General features: G+C 49.1%; 1 protein-coding gene across 1 annotated transcript; it reads right to left on the bottom strand.

Annotated features, from left to right (window-relative positions):
* Positions 1-3678: 3678 nt before the first annotated feature.
* On the bottom strand, positions 3679-7118 carry FOS (Fos proto-oncogene, AP-1 transcription factor subunit). The gene is made up of 4 exons (XM_044230487.1): positions 6808-7118; positions 5786-6037; positions 5255-5362; positions 3679-5129 (listed from the first exon to the last, which is right to left on the bottom strand). The coding sequence occupies exons 1-4, from the start codon at positions 6946-6948 to the stop codon at positions 4485-4487; spliced, it is 1146 nt and encodes a 381-aa protein (XP_044086422.1). The 5' UTR covers positions 6949-7118; the 3' UTR covers positions 3679-4484.
* Between the last annotated feature and the right edge of the window lie 7510 nt (positions 7119-14628).

Genomic DNA, 14628 nt, shown 5'->3' with positions numbered 1-14628 from the left:
AAGAATGGAAGGAAGGCTGGTGATCAGGGTGCCTGTAGGGGAAAAGGACTAGAAGGTGATGGGGAGGAGTCAGCTCCTTAATGTTAATAGCAAAACAGCACCCCTTAGAGCCATCTGATGTTCAGCATTCAAATGGTGCTCTCATCTCATTTATTTTCTGATTATCAGATTATTCTGTGCTTAAACGAAATCTCATACACAGTTTAAAGATCGATTTTTTTTGTTGTTTTAGGTTTTTTTGGTTTGAAAAACATTGAAACTTAGGTGCTCTCCTTAGAACAATCACCTGAGAACTTTTTTTTTTTTAAGATTTTATTTATTTATTTGAGAGAGAGACAGTGAGAGCGAGCATGAGCGAGGAGGTCAGAGAGAGAAGCAGACTCCCCGTGGAGCTGAGAGCCCAATGCGGGACTCGATCCGGGGACTCCGGGATCATGACCTGAGCCGAAGGCAGTTGTCCAACCAACTGAGCCACCCAGGCGTCCCCACCTGAGAACTTTTACTTCGACTCAGTCTCGCCTTTGTCCTTTAATTAAAGATAGCAATTGATTTACTTTCATTCACACATGGAAAGTTGTTGTTGATACAAAATTACTGTTATTAGAACAAATTGCTGAATGCTACCCTTTAATTTTAATAATTGCACAGGATGCAGGGGTGTGTAAAGACGATATAGAATCTATAATCCACTATTATATAAATAAGTATTTTTTTAAATACTTTATATAGATAAGTATTTTTTAAATAGATAAGTATTTTTTTCTTCTTCCTTTTTTCTACCTAAAATCATTTTGGAGCTGGAAACACTATGACAGGGTATTTACTTTGAAATTGAATGGGCAGAGGTAATCCAGAGGAGGCAGGAGCCAAGAACAGAGTGGGGCGTGTGTTTGAAGCCAGACATAGAAGAGATGAAATCCCCATTGCTTAATATCATAAAAGAGTCTGGATATAGGAGATTTTTTTTTTTTTAGCCCAGTGTGGGACTCAAACTCACAGCCCTGTCATCAAGAGTCACATGCTCTACCAACTTAACTGGCCGGGTGCCCTTAAAATAGGAAAATTTGGAGAATATGTGTGGAATTTATTTCTGCTCACGGAAATAGCACAGGATGTATTTCTTTCATCCACCAGGCAAATATTTATTAACCCTGTACTATGCAACAGACATGGCGACAGGTCTGGGGATCCACTGATGAGCTAAAGTAGACATGTTCCCCCCTATAAGGATATGAACCCTCCCATCCTTTTTCCCAACCCTTTCTATTATATGTGTATCTTTTATATCTTTGGGGATGGTTGTTTTGTTAAGACCAGCGTGAGGTCATATCTCATGGTTAGAAACCAGTCTTTTCCCAAAGGAAGCTGACATTTCTAGAATCCATTATCCATGGGAGTTTTTGAATCCTGACTCAGGAATTGGGAAGATCCCTTTGGCTGAAAGAGAGGGAATTCCTTTCTTCTCTTGATCGGAAGAGAACAGTCCACAGGGAGCTTGGTGGGATGTCAACCCTGTGGAGCACACTCTGGCCTTTGAGAAGCCTGTTAAAAGGATTCCCCGGAAGCAGGTACCCCTCCCTCGACCTGCAGTGGGGTCTTGTGGGTGCGGCAGCCTGGTCTCCACTGAGTTAGGGTGAACTAGAGGAAGGGTCTGGGCATAGGCGAGGGCTGTCAAAGGGAAAGCAGTGTTCTTTCTCTGGCCATCATGGGGTTGACAGGGCCATGGATCAGGTCCTGGGAGCCGTTCAGTGTCTAGGGCTGAGGTCTAGCCACACTTCTGCACCTGGGAAATCTCCTTCCGTGGGTTGTTATTTCTGTGCATGTAAGGGGAGCCAGCTGGCTTCCTTACAGGGTATCTCACCTTGTTATTTCAGATCTGGGTGTTAGTTGCAGTAATTCTGTAATTAGTCTAGGCCATATTTAAAAGCTACAGAGGGACGCCTGGGTCACTCAGTCGGTTGAGCATCTGACTCTTGATTTTGGCTCAGGTCACGATCTCAGGGTTGTGAAATCGAGCACCCCAACTCCCACCCCTGCTCATGGAGGCTGCTTAAAATTCTCTCCCTCTCGGGCGCCTGGGGGGCTCAGTGGGTTAAGCCTCTGTCTTCAGCTCAGGTCATGATCTCAGGGTCCTGGGATCAAGTTCTGCATCAGGTTCTTTGCTCAGAGGAGAGACTGCCTCCCCCCATCTCTCTGCCTATTTGTGATTTCTCGGTGTGTGTGTCAAATAAATAAATAAAATCCTTAAAAAAACAAATTCTCTCCCTCTCCCTCTGCCCCTCCCCCACTCACGCTCTAACATAATAGTGATAATAAAGACTACAGAAAATTTACGTCTGAACAGCAAGCAGAGTCTAAAGTCACTTCCATTATTGCAAGACAGGCAAAAGTAATATGCAAGTGGTATGTGATCTATCAGTGCTCTTAAGAGCCTGAAGTAAGTTGGTTTCAAATGTCAATTATCATGTAAGGCATGGGGAGGTCATAGGTGAGAACATCAACCTCAATGGAACTGTCATTTTCATTTAAGACTTTCAACTTGACTGCGTGTGACACCCCATAACCACCCAGTGATTTTCATTATCACCGAAGCATTGGGAGCCTAGCACTGAAGCTCTCTTCCACCAGGCAGGTGTGGATCCAGCTTCCAAGCACGGGGCCAGCATGGGGCCTGAGAGCAGCGGGGGGAAAAGGGCTCCTCTCTTTGTGGTTCGTGCATGCAGCGTGTAAAGTCCTCATTACTAGAGGTGCCCAGACAAAGGTCATGTTCTTCTTTAAGACGATAAAGGTTCTAAGTTACAGCCTATTCAGAGTCATGTTGACTTCTCCATAATGAGCTATTATGTAACTTTTTATTTACCCAATGATCAACCACTGTTTTGTACCATTCCAGATCTCTTTCAAATTCTCAGAGCCAGTTTTCTCTTCCCCCAGTGTAAGCTAAACGGCAGGCATATGATGTTCAAGAAATATTAGAAATTTTAAGGCATTTATTACTAAGAGATAGGACAATAACCCTCCTTTCCTTATGAGAATAAAAATAGTCCAACTAAATGTATGTAGGAATTAAGGCCTCAGAAGTTTTCTTTTTTAACCAACTATTAAGAGACAGCTCGACCTTAGAGATAGGGTAAGGAATGAGGAAGTTAAGACTGGAATCTCACTAGTGGAACATTGAGAAAGTCATTCATTCTAACCATTCTTCAATTTGCTCACCTTTAAGGTGGGAGTAACTCTCACATAACTCTGTGGGAATAAGAAGTTAAAGTGGTTTGTATGAAGCTTAACTCTGTTTGCTAAAGGGATCCCGTTAAGATCAAGACATTTCCACTTAATATAAGCACAACTAGATTTAAATATTCCCCCCTTTTGACTTTCGAAACAGAGAAAGAAGCAGGCAGACATGTTCCCACAAAAACTATTGAACTATTGAAACTACTCAATTGAACAGCCAATTCCTCCCTTCCCAGAATCTGCTGGAGAATCTTAGCACCACCAAGTGAACACACATTGTTTGTAAGATATGCCAACATCAGCTCTAGAGTTTCCTTCTCTATTCTGATAAGAGATCAAACAAAGGGGCGTGTCCTCCTCCAGGAGCCTCCCTTCTGGACAAACTGGTCTCCCCATACATTTCAGAATCTCACGAAACTTCCAGAATGAAAAGCATAAGCTTGGTCGCATTCAACTTAAATGCTTTTATTGACAATGTCTTTGAACAATAAGCAAACAATGCTTAAATTTTTTCATTCAAATTCACTTTCCACATGTCAAAAGACCTCAAGGTAGAAAAAAATAAAATAAAAATATAAATATCTGAGAATCCATCTTAATAAATAAATTAAAAACACAATAAAACGTTTTCATGGAAAACTGTTAATGTCAGAACATTCAGACCACCTCAACAATGCATGATCAGTAACGTTACAATGAACATTGATGTTGAAGAAAAACTACAGTACATGGATATAGCTATTTATTTCTAACTACCAGAAAATAAAGTCATATCTTTTCTTAGTTTAATATTGGTCATTGCTAATCAGAACACACTATTGCCGGGAACACAGTAGTTATTGTTAAAATCAGCTGCACTAGATACAATTCGAAAATATCCAGCACCAAGTTAATTCCAATAATGAACCCAATAGATTAGTTAATGCTATGAGAAGACTAAAGAGAAAGAGATAAGAGACACAGACCCAGGCCTGGCTCAACATGCTACTAACTACCAGCTCTCAGATGTGTCACTGGGAACAATACACACTCCATGCGTTTTGCTACATCTCCGGAAGAGGTAAGGACTTGAGTCCGCACGTGGATGCTTTCAAGTCCTTGAGGCCCACAGCCTGGTGTGTTTCACGCACAGATAAGGTCCTCCCTAGGTCTACCGGAACCCTCGAGGGAAGACGGGTTTCTCCTCTCTGTAATGCACCAGCTCGGGCAGTGGCGCTTGCCGGCGCCCGCTGCCTCCCATCCCTGCCTGCTCACAGGGCCAGCAGTGTGGGTGAGCTGAGCGAGTCAGAGGAGGGTTCGTTGCTGCTGCTGCCCTTGCGGTGAGCAGCCGCACAGCTGGGGAAGGAGTCAGCCTCGGGGTAGGTGAAGACGAAGGAAGACGTGTAGGTAGTGCAGCTGGGAGTACAGGTGACCACGGGGGTGCACAGGGGCTCCAGCTCTGTGGCCATGGGCCCCATCCCCAGGGAGCCACCGTGCAGGGGCTCCCAGTCTGCTGCATAGAAGGAACCAGACAGGTCCATGTCTGGCACGGAGCGGGCGGTGGTCTCAGAGCCACTGGGCCTGGACGATGCTGGGAACAGGAAGTCATCAAAGGGCTCGGCCTTGAGCTCCACGCTACTGATGCTCTTGACTGGCTCAACGGAGGGCTTTGGCTCGGGATCATTGAGGAGGGGCAGGGTGAAGGCCTCATCCGACTCGGGGGTGGCAGCTTCGGGCAGGCCCCCGCTCAGATCGAGGGAAGCCACAGACATCTCTTCCGGGAAGCCCAGGTCATCGGGGATCTTGCAGGCAGGTCGGTGAGCTGCCAGGATGAACTCTAGCTTCTCCTTCTCCTTCAGCAGGTTGGCAATCTCGGTCTGCAAAGCAGACTTCTCATCTTCCAGTTGGTCTGTTTCCTGTATCCAGATGGATAAAGCAAAGTGTAAGACACGGGCTTACTCAATGACCCTGCTCCCCTATACCCAGTCTCCAACTTTGCCCCTAAGTTTGAAAAAAGGAGTGAGCCACAGGATCCACATACCGCTTGGAGTGTGTCCGTCAGTTCCCTCCTCCGGTTCCGGCACTTGGCTGCGGCCATCTTATTCCTTTCCCTTCGGATTCTCCTTTTCTCTTCTTCTTCTGGGGACAACTAGAAAAATAATTTTCGGAAACACCAACAGTCAGTAACAAGGTCTGCCATCAGCTCTGTTCATTCACCCCTGTGCATTCACCCTGCTGCTTGCCAGCTTCCCGGCACCTCTGCTAGGAAGCCATTTCTAACCTGCCGTTGCGGGCTGGGTGTGACTTGCATTTACAATAAGATCCTCAGCAAGAGAACAAAGAGGAGCCCAGTCTACACGCATGAGATAGGAATGTCTTAGGGAACAAACTCTTAGAGCATTTCTTGGGGTAGGACTATCAGAGTCTGGCCTGGGATGGAAATGGCTTGGAGCCAGGGTTCCCCACTGAGGACATATAGTGAATTCTGTGTAGTAGCTTCCCCCTGTGTCCTGTGCTCCCCATCTCCACCATGGCCAACCCATGCCCCCTACCGTGCTGAACAACTCCTCACCTGTTCCACCTTGCCCCTCCTGCCGATGCTCTGAGCTCTGCCTCCCGTCATGGTCTTCACGACTCCAGCCCTGGAGTAAGCCCCAGCAGAGGGGGTCGGGACTCCATAGGGATGGGGGGCTCTGGTCTGGGATGGGGCCACGGAGGAGACCAGGGTGGGCTGCACCAGCCACTGCAGGTCCGGGCTGGTGGAGATGGCAGTCACCGTCGGGATAAAGTTGGCACTGGAGACCGCCAGATCCGTGCAGAAGTCCTAGAACGAAACAGAAGGGGAAAGCTGACGTGAGTGAGCAGGTTCCGGACACAGGTGCGGCGAGCCGAGTTTCCAGTGCCGCATGCCGCAGGGAGAGAGAGGGAGAAGCAGCATGCCCCGGACGGCTCGGGACTTTGTATATGCCCCTCTTCCTGGATGGAAGGTCTCCACGTCCCCTCTCAAGAAATCCGCAACGCGCTGCCTTTCTCCTCCACCCCGCTGCTGCGTCCCCGTTATCCCTCCGGCATCACTCGCTTGAAAGGGGGTTTGTTATAAATATCCCTGACGTCTGCGCTGACGCAGGCGCCGCTCCGGAGTCTCCTGAATGAACTCGCTTTTTATCAATGAAACTGCCTTACACACCCGCCGGCTTCACCCTCCTCCCCCGCCCCTCCTCCCTGCTCCAGGCTACTAGGGGAGGGGGGATTGCCGCTTTCGTCGCCTCCCGGAGGAGCCGGGCTCTAGTTCGCGAGTCTTTGCTCGGGACACGTTTTGCCCCAGCGAAATGTCAGAGACCAGGCAGAGAGCGCGGTCCCAGGGCAGCCCAGGAGCAGCCCGCCGCGGCAGAAAGCGACTAGTTCTTACTACGACAAGGGTGCGTGCGCTCCGAACAAGTCCGGGGCTCCCGACACAAGGCTGCTCCGGCCGGGGCAGCCTCCCACCCCGGTCGAAGGGGTCCGCGACTCGTCTTCCCGAGCGTCCCGCCCCGCTGTCTCCTCCCCGGGGACCCCCGGACCCCGGGCCCCGCGGCGGCGCGAAGCCAGGCTCACCTGCGCATTGACGGGCGAGCCCATGCTGGAGAAGGAGTCGGCCGGTGAGTGGTAGTAGGAGAGGTTGTCCCCGGCCGGGGAGGCGCTGCTGCAGCGGGAGGAGGACGCCTCGTAGTCGGCGTTGAAGCCAGAGAACATCATGGTCGCGGTGAGTCCGGGCCGGGGCGAGGGGCTGGGGGCAGAGACAGGTAGGAGCCGCCGGGCAGAGCTGGGTAGGAGCGCGGTCACGGCTCGTTCGCTGCGCCGCCGCCGCCGGCTCTATCTCGGCTTCGCTGCTGCTCGCTGCAGATGCGGTTGGAGTACGAGGCGCCGCAGCCACTGCCCTTATAACAGCATTCTATGAATGAGCCCCCACACACGTCATGGGCGCTACCATCGCGGAGCGAGGGGGGTGGCGAGCGGACCTGGACACCTCTGCGGCCTCCTTGCCGCCCCCGCCGCCCTCGCCGCTCCCCGCCTTCCCTCTTGGCCTGACTCCTTATCCCCTGAGTGTTTAACAGTCTGGGTCTTAGGCGTCTCGGGGACCCCCTATGATGAGGGACTCCGGGAATGGCTCCCCCCACGACCGCAGGGAACGGCCGTGGAAACCTGCTGACGCAGATGTCCTAATATGGACATCCTGTGTAAGGGGGGACGGATTGACGGGAACTGCTTGCCGGCTGCAGCCAACACAGAGGGTGCAGCGAGGGGGGAGGCGGGGGCCGCGGCCGGGGGAGGGGAGGCGGGAAAGGCGAAGAAGGCGAGCGAACATTCGCACCTGGTTCAATGCGGACCCTTGTTCCCGGGGCGGGTTGGGGGATGGGATGCGAGCGCCTTTTTACCGGCATACGGAACCCCGGAAACGTGCTGGGGCTCAGGTATGGGAGAAACAGGTATACAGCCCAGGGGTTTAAGCCTCGGCCCCAGAAGGAATGCCTTCCCCCGACCCCCGTCCTTTCCCAATTCTAGCCCTGATGAAGTGCAAACTGTGGAAGCAGACCATCTAGCCCCCAGCCTGGAGCCATACTAGGACTGTTACCGCATTTGGAAGTAGAAAAGTCGGGAGATCCAAAATAAGAGAATACGATAACCTACTTTATCTACGATGTTGGGTATTTTAATTTTAATTGTTTAGTTTTGGGTGGGTTTTTTTCCGTTTTTAAGGGGAAAAAGGTGCGTTTTTTTTTTTCTCGGCCATACTTAGGCATATTAGTGTTACTGTTAAATCTCTAAGACACCAGCCAGTAAACCTTGTGCAGAACCTCCATGCAAGGATGTCTGATGGGTTCGTTTGCCTAGTTCTGAGCTGGGGCCTGCGGAGTGGGATGGGGTTGCAGGGAGGTGGGGGAGGTGCTATGTGGACAAAGTGGTCGGTTGCGGGTACTGGGTGAAGACAGCCTTTGGGGGAGCGTAAGCCCGAGCTGGGGAGTTAGATGATGTTTGGTTCCCCAGGAAGCTGGGCTTACTGGCAGCCCACAGCGGGTGATTTTCCAGCGCGGACTTGGAGGGGGGGGGGGGACGGGGGCGCTGGAAGGATCCTGGCCAGCAGCTCCCAGGCAGGAGACCTCGGCCGCTGGGACCTCAGGCGCGGCTCTGTGGCCTGGAAAATGGGGTTGGGCGGCTAGGTGCTCGGGAGTGCGTCGTGTCCCCCCAAGATGCCCCAGCCTCCTGCTCCGCTGCAAAGGACACTGGGGTCATATTGCCCCCTCCTGGGTCGCAGAGCGCCGGCCTCCTCGGGGACGCAAAGTGGCAGATGCCAGCAGAGTCCCTGTATCCCTTTCCCCACTCTTTCGGGCCAGGGGCTCAAGGTGGGCCCCTGGAAAGGGGCGAGGCCGGATTAGGGCAGGGGGCGGATCCCTCGGGGCGCGCGGGTAGCCGAACCGCCGACCTGCCTCCCGCAGCCGCCGCACCCCGGAGCCAGGCGATCCTGCTATAGATAGTAACAGGGAAGCGGCTGTTTACAGCAACACTGCGCCGCCAGGGCTGTCTCCAGGCGACGCCGATCGGCCGGGCGCGCCGTCCACCCGGCCAGGCCGCCCTCCCTCCTCGCTCCCCCGGGGCCTCGGCCTCCCCAGCCCGGCTGCGGCCACTCCCGCCGCCTGACATCATCCTCCGGGTCCGGGGGCTGCTTGCGGCTCGCGCGCGGCGGTGCGCTAACCTCCATTCTTAGAGATGAGAACCCGGCGGGAGCTGGGAGGGCAGGGAGGCGGGGATTCGTGGAACTGGGCCACTTGCTATTTTTGCATTCCCTGTCACAGGCAGAGGTGAAAACAGAATTTCATCATTGTATGTCACTAGTTTATGTTGGTGGGAATTCAGGCGCTTTTCCCCCCTTCATTTTAAAAAGGAGAGAGAGAAGGAAAAACACATTATAAACACAGACTTCGCGAAGATGCCCTGAATCCAAAAGCCATTCTTCGGCCTTCAGTTCTCCTAATTCTCTTATCTGTCAGGCTACTTCACTGCCCTTGATTATTAAAAAAAAAAAAAAAAAAAAAAAAAGTTAAGAGAGCTGAGGGCAAATCCATTTCTCTTTTTATTAGCTCAGATAAAGTAGGTCAAGCTTTGAATTCCTGGGTCTGGCCTTGCCTTCCACTCACAACTGGATCGCAGGCCACTTAAGAGAAAACCTGGAATGATTTCATTGACTTCCCCTTCAGAGTGTGAATCAGCTCAGCCCAGCACCTAAAGGGTGTATCAAGATTTTATATCCAGGATTTATTCTGTATATCACTTTGCCAATAAAAGGAAAGGGGTCTTTGGATGAACCCCGTTCCTCTCCAATAGCTTAACTCTTTCCTTTCTGGCACCATTAATACCAGAGTTTTGCAGACTTAATAAATCCATCCTCTGGAAAGGACAGAACCATGAATGCATAATTCTTTCATTTATTTGTCAGAGAACTATTGAAAGTCTCCTGTGGCCATGCATTCCTGTGAGTGCTGGGGGCTAGCACTTACTATAATGAACAGAGTGGACCGTCCCTACCCTCTGAGAGATTGCGGTCTTGGGGAGAAGACTGACAAATTTAGTAGAGAATTGCAGAGCAGCACTAAGTGCCTGGACAGAGGTGTGAACAGGGTGAGACGGAACGTAGGGGAAGATTCAGAGAGCAGTCTCAGAGGAAGTGACTACAGTACAGAGATGGGACCTGGATCCACTGTCCCCTGGGAAATGACACGATCAAGACTGAAATGCCAGAGATCTGGATCTGTGATCATTCTAATGTACTCTCACCTCTCAATCCATTTCAGGGCTGCAAAACCACATTTTTCATATGGAACTCACATGGCGTCACCTTAAAGTAGAGGGAAATCAGAACCGACAAGTGAAATTATCTTTGCCATTTGCCAAGGTCAGGGTGACTTTGAAACAGATGTGTGTTGCTTCTGTGAGCAAACATAGTGCTGCCTTCCAGCAGGGCAGGGATTCTGTGCTCTGGACAAGTCTGAGCGTATAAAATCAAAACTTACGCAGTTTGTGATTATCTGTGTGCTGAGTTCCTCCTATTTGGGGATCCAAGAGTGAAAAGGAGGGTAGAATCCTGTATCTGATTTTAACCCAAACTGAAAACAAATCTATCTCTCCTCAACAGTTGTTCCTTATCAGATGGAGACTTTTCCTATTTTGCACTTTTCTGGCGTTTGAATTAAGAGACCTGACCCACATCAAGCATTTGTTCAGTAACTCTGGAAGTCAGTGCACATTGTTTCGCCTGGTGTTATTGCAACATTAAGTGAAAGGCTGCTGTCTGTGCCACCTACGTAAATGCTGCCGCACACAACCCGTCCCCAGCATGCAGAAGTAGTTATTTATTTGGGGAAGTGTGGTCCAGCGGTGAAGGGTTGTGGTCAGAGCACGGGACCAGAAGTCAGGAAGATGTGCATAGCAAAATCAACTCCTTCAGGAACTTGGGGAAGTCGCTTCTTAGCCTCGTTTAATATCTACACACTTGGAGCCTTTGTCTTTTTCACATACCGATATTCACTTAGCATCTAGCACAGTGCCTGGTCCACAGTGGGTGTTCAGTAGGTATCTCTTGAATGGACGAATGAATGAAGGAAGGAATGAATAGCTTCACCCAAGCAAGGCAAACATTGTCCTTTATGGGTCCTTAGCAATCAATGGATGGGGTTCTTTAAATCTTTGGAAAAGCTGAACAGGCTGAGTCTTTTATTCTTGGGTATGAATAGGCAGAAATTGGGAAAGAGAAAATAACAAGATGTGAAGGCTATTTTCAGCTGGTGCAGGCTCTGTGTCTAAAGAACACCCCAGCAGTTCGTGATGAAAGATCAAACTTGCCCTTGTCATCAAGCCCCATGATAAAGACAGCCAGTGCCCATACATAAATGCCACATTGTCTGCAATGACAATGACCATGTTACCACCACCCTCTAATTTATTCACTCTAAATGTCTAGACCCAAGAAGGAGAAGCATTCCACCATTCCTGCAGGACTCACACTCACACATGACACCCAAAGGAGGGCTTTAGGGGTCAAGGTTACTCAGCCTATGGCTCAGACAGTGAGCAAGAACACTGCTCCTATTTTAAAACAGTGGAGGCACAGGATTATCACCACCATCACTACACACACATACACACACACACACACACACACACCACTGCCACCACTAATTAGTACTAGGGATTTAGCCTCTTTGGAAAAAAACTTTTCCTTCTGAACAACTCTTGGCTCTTTGACAGGAGATGATGATTCAAAGGGATCCCCGTCCTTCTGCTAATGTGAGCATTTACACAAAGCTCCGTGTGGCCCCTAGGATATACTCCATCTGGAGCTGAGGAAATTGAGGAATAGTTATGGTGCCGAAGAATGACACTTTTTTCAGTCCAAGCTGGCAGCATTTTTCACCACAGCCAGCATCATCGGACTGTCATTGTCAGGCATGCTGAGACTTCCTGCATGGGCAGACAAGCAAGTCTTCTCCAGGCTCTCAGCTCCTTGGATGTCCTGAGCTGAACGTCCACAGCTCTGATGGGACTCAGATGCTGGAATTCCAAAAGAACCCCATCTAGGTCACTAAACCTATAGGACAACACACCCTGAGCAAAACCCACAACTGCGGGACTCCCATCCAATGGGGAAAATCTCCGAGTCAGCATGGGGAGGGCCCCAGATCGCCAGAATGGGCTGCCACATGACGTGCTCCAAGGCATTAAGACATTTCAAGCATAGTTTACGCCACTTTATCCACCACCTTGCTCAACAAGAAAGATCTTTAAAAGAGACAGTAATAAATTGTGATGCAAAAAAAAAATCCTCCATCTAAACCAGGAAACTCCTGACTAGTATGTAGGAATTCAGAGTTATGCTGCCTTCTGATCTACAGATTAGAGTCTCATTCTCAGATGGGAACATTTTTGGTCTTAGTTTAGAATTTGGGGATTGTGTGCTACAAGAAAACTTCCAGATGCAACTCCAAGCTGAGGTCTGATTTTCCCCACTGCTATTTTACCTGGGGTGTCAGTGAGTTAGAGCTCACTGGTAAAATCCCCAAAATGACTCTACAGAAGACTTCCACCTTCAGACTCTGGCCCACCCAAGACAAGAGGTAATCAATTAAGATAGGGACAGATCTCATGCTGGAAGTCGACTCCCCCCCACTTATGAATTAAATCATAACCCTGAACCCTAAATCAAAAATCCCTCCAAACCTGTTTAGTGGCCAAGTTACAGAATTACACTAAGAAAATCTGTACTCTTTACTGAAGTCTACCAGGTATATGATCCAGCCTCTGTCTAGCTCTCCAACCTCATCTTGAACCACTTTCCCTCCTTTACTCGACTCTAGCCACACTGGCCTTCTTTCTGTTCCTCAAATGTGCTAAGCTGGATTTGTAGCTGGGACTTTCTACCCACTGTTCCCTCTCCCCCGCCCCCCGCCCCCCACCCGGATCTTGACATATTGACTCTTCCTTAATGTCTGCACAAGTATCAATTCTCCAGGAAGCCCATCCGGCCCCCATCCAATGTGGCATCCCTCAGTCACTTTCTGTCGTGTTACCTGGTCTTATTTTCTATCTAGGACTTATCACCATATTACCCTATTTGTTCATTTATATACCCTTTCATTGCCTTCCCTACTAGTCCATAATCTCCACAAAAGCAGGAACCTTATCTGTTTTGTTTTTTTTTTTTTTCAGTAGGAAACTATCCTCAGTGGCTAGCTTCTTGACAGTAGAAGGCACCCAATAAGTTTGTGGAAAGAATGAGCATTAAACAGAAACTCATCCTTTATTTTCCTTGTGGTTGAAAAGGCAGTATGGATTTTCTTTTTGGATAAAGGTGCCTGATGGGTGACTTCTTACCTATATCTTTTACAAGTGAGCAGAACCAAAATCCTGTCAGCGCTTTCTTTATCAGGCGTAATAATTTAGATGCTTACAAAACCCATGGGCACACCCATTCTGGGAACTGTACAGACCCATCACATTTGCTATCTAAATGCTTCTACTACTACCTGTCCTATGAGAGGGTACGGGTGCTACAGTTTGAAATCCACAATCACCCCATCCAGAACAGCAATCAGCACAAAGAGAAATTCTGTCTAGGGCAGGTTATCTCCAAATTCTTTCTTTTTCACAAAATCAAGTTAACACTACAAGCAACTTTTTATTTTTTTAAAGATTTTATTTATTTGACAGGCAGAGAGGCAGGCAGAGAGAGGGAGAGAGAGAGGGGAAGGGAAGCAGGTTCCCTGCTGAGCAGAGAATGCTATGTGCTATGCGGGGCTTGATCCCAGGACCCTGAGACCATGATCTGAGCCAAAGGCAGAGGCTTAACCCACTGAGCCACCCAGGCGCCCCATACAAGCAACTTTTTAGAAAATATTTGGGCACTTATAAAAAAGGAAAAGAAAATATTTGGGCATTAAGGTTAAAAACTCAACTTTTTGTTGTTGTTGTTGTTTATAAGCACTGCAAATCAGGCCATAATAAAATGTTTATGGCCCCAATACTAAAATAATTATGGTACCCTCCCAAGCGACTCAAAATAAAGATAATATTAAATTGCAAAAATAAAATTTTATTTAAAAAATAAAACTAACCAGTATGCTGGAATAAGGCCTGTACATGAATTCATGAGGGAGGAAAAAAATCGCTGGTTCCCCCAGGAACGGTGCCTTGCACAGGAACAAGCCCTCAATAAATGAGGTTAGAACGACAGCTACAATTTTCCCAGTGTTTTCTAGAATGCCCCTTACCCCCATCCCTGCCCCAGTCCTGGCCTCAGCATGTGCTCACTTGGCTTCTTGGGCAATCCAGCCATGACTGGGCATGTGGCTAGGGCCAGGTCAGTATTTGTTGAATATTAGACTTGCACTGGACAGGCCTGGAGTATCGCATACTGCGGGATCACCTGAGGCTTGAATGTGGAGCCTGACTACATCAGCCCTCTCGGGGTGGGAGCTGATCTTCAAGGTTACATCAGAGTGTCATGTGTTCCTGCCCAGTTCAGATCGCTCAGCTCGGTGGCTGGGAACAGCACCCGCAGGATTCTTCATTTGCATCGTTTGGCAGAATCATTCTATTCTCCCTCCAGATGAATCAGGTGGTTTGGAATAAACTCTGGGAAACTGTGCACAGGGTATGGGTGAAGAAGAATCTTTGCTTTCCCTGTGAATGGGACACCTCCCGATAGGCGGGGCTTTGGGGCCCTCAGCTTCTATAACTTTGCTTACCCAAGTCAGGTTTTGTGAACCAGGGCTTCATCCAGCTGGTGTCTGTCTGAGCTTGGAACTTGGAAAAGAGTGAAGCAAGGGGTTGTGAAATAGGCGGGGGAGATGGAGAAAACCTGGTGTTCTTCAAATAGTGCTCCGC

Source organism: Neovison vison, chromosome 13 (genome assembly GCF_020171115.1).
Source record: "Neovison vison isolate M4711 chromosome 13, ASM_NN_V1, whole genome shotgun sequence".
Lineage (NCBI taxonomy): Eukaryota > Metazoa > Chordata > Mammalia > Carnivora > Mustelidae > Neogale > Neogale vison.
Note: the sequence above shows the minus strand (reverse complement) of the source record. Positions and strands in the feature narration are given on the sequence as shown.

Coding starts and splice junctions, on each gene's coding strand:
- FOS (XM_044230487.1), bottom strand. CDS start 6,948: ATGATGTTCTCTGGCTTCAACGCCGACTACGAGGCGTCCTCCTCCCGC. Junction 6,038..6,807: donor GCTCGCCCGTCAATGCGCAG/GTGAGCCTGGCT, acceptor GTTTCGTTCTAG/GACTTCTGCACGGATCTGGC. Junction 5,363..5,785: donor GGAGGGGCAAGGTGGAACAG/GTGAGGAGTTGT, acceptor TTATTTTTCTAG/TTGTCCCCAGAAGAAGAAGA.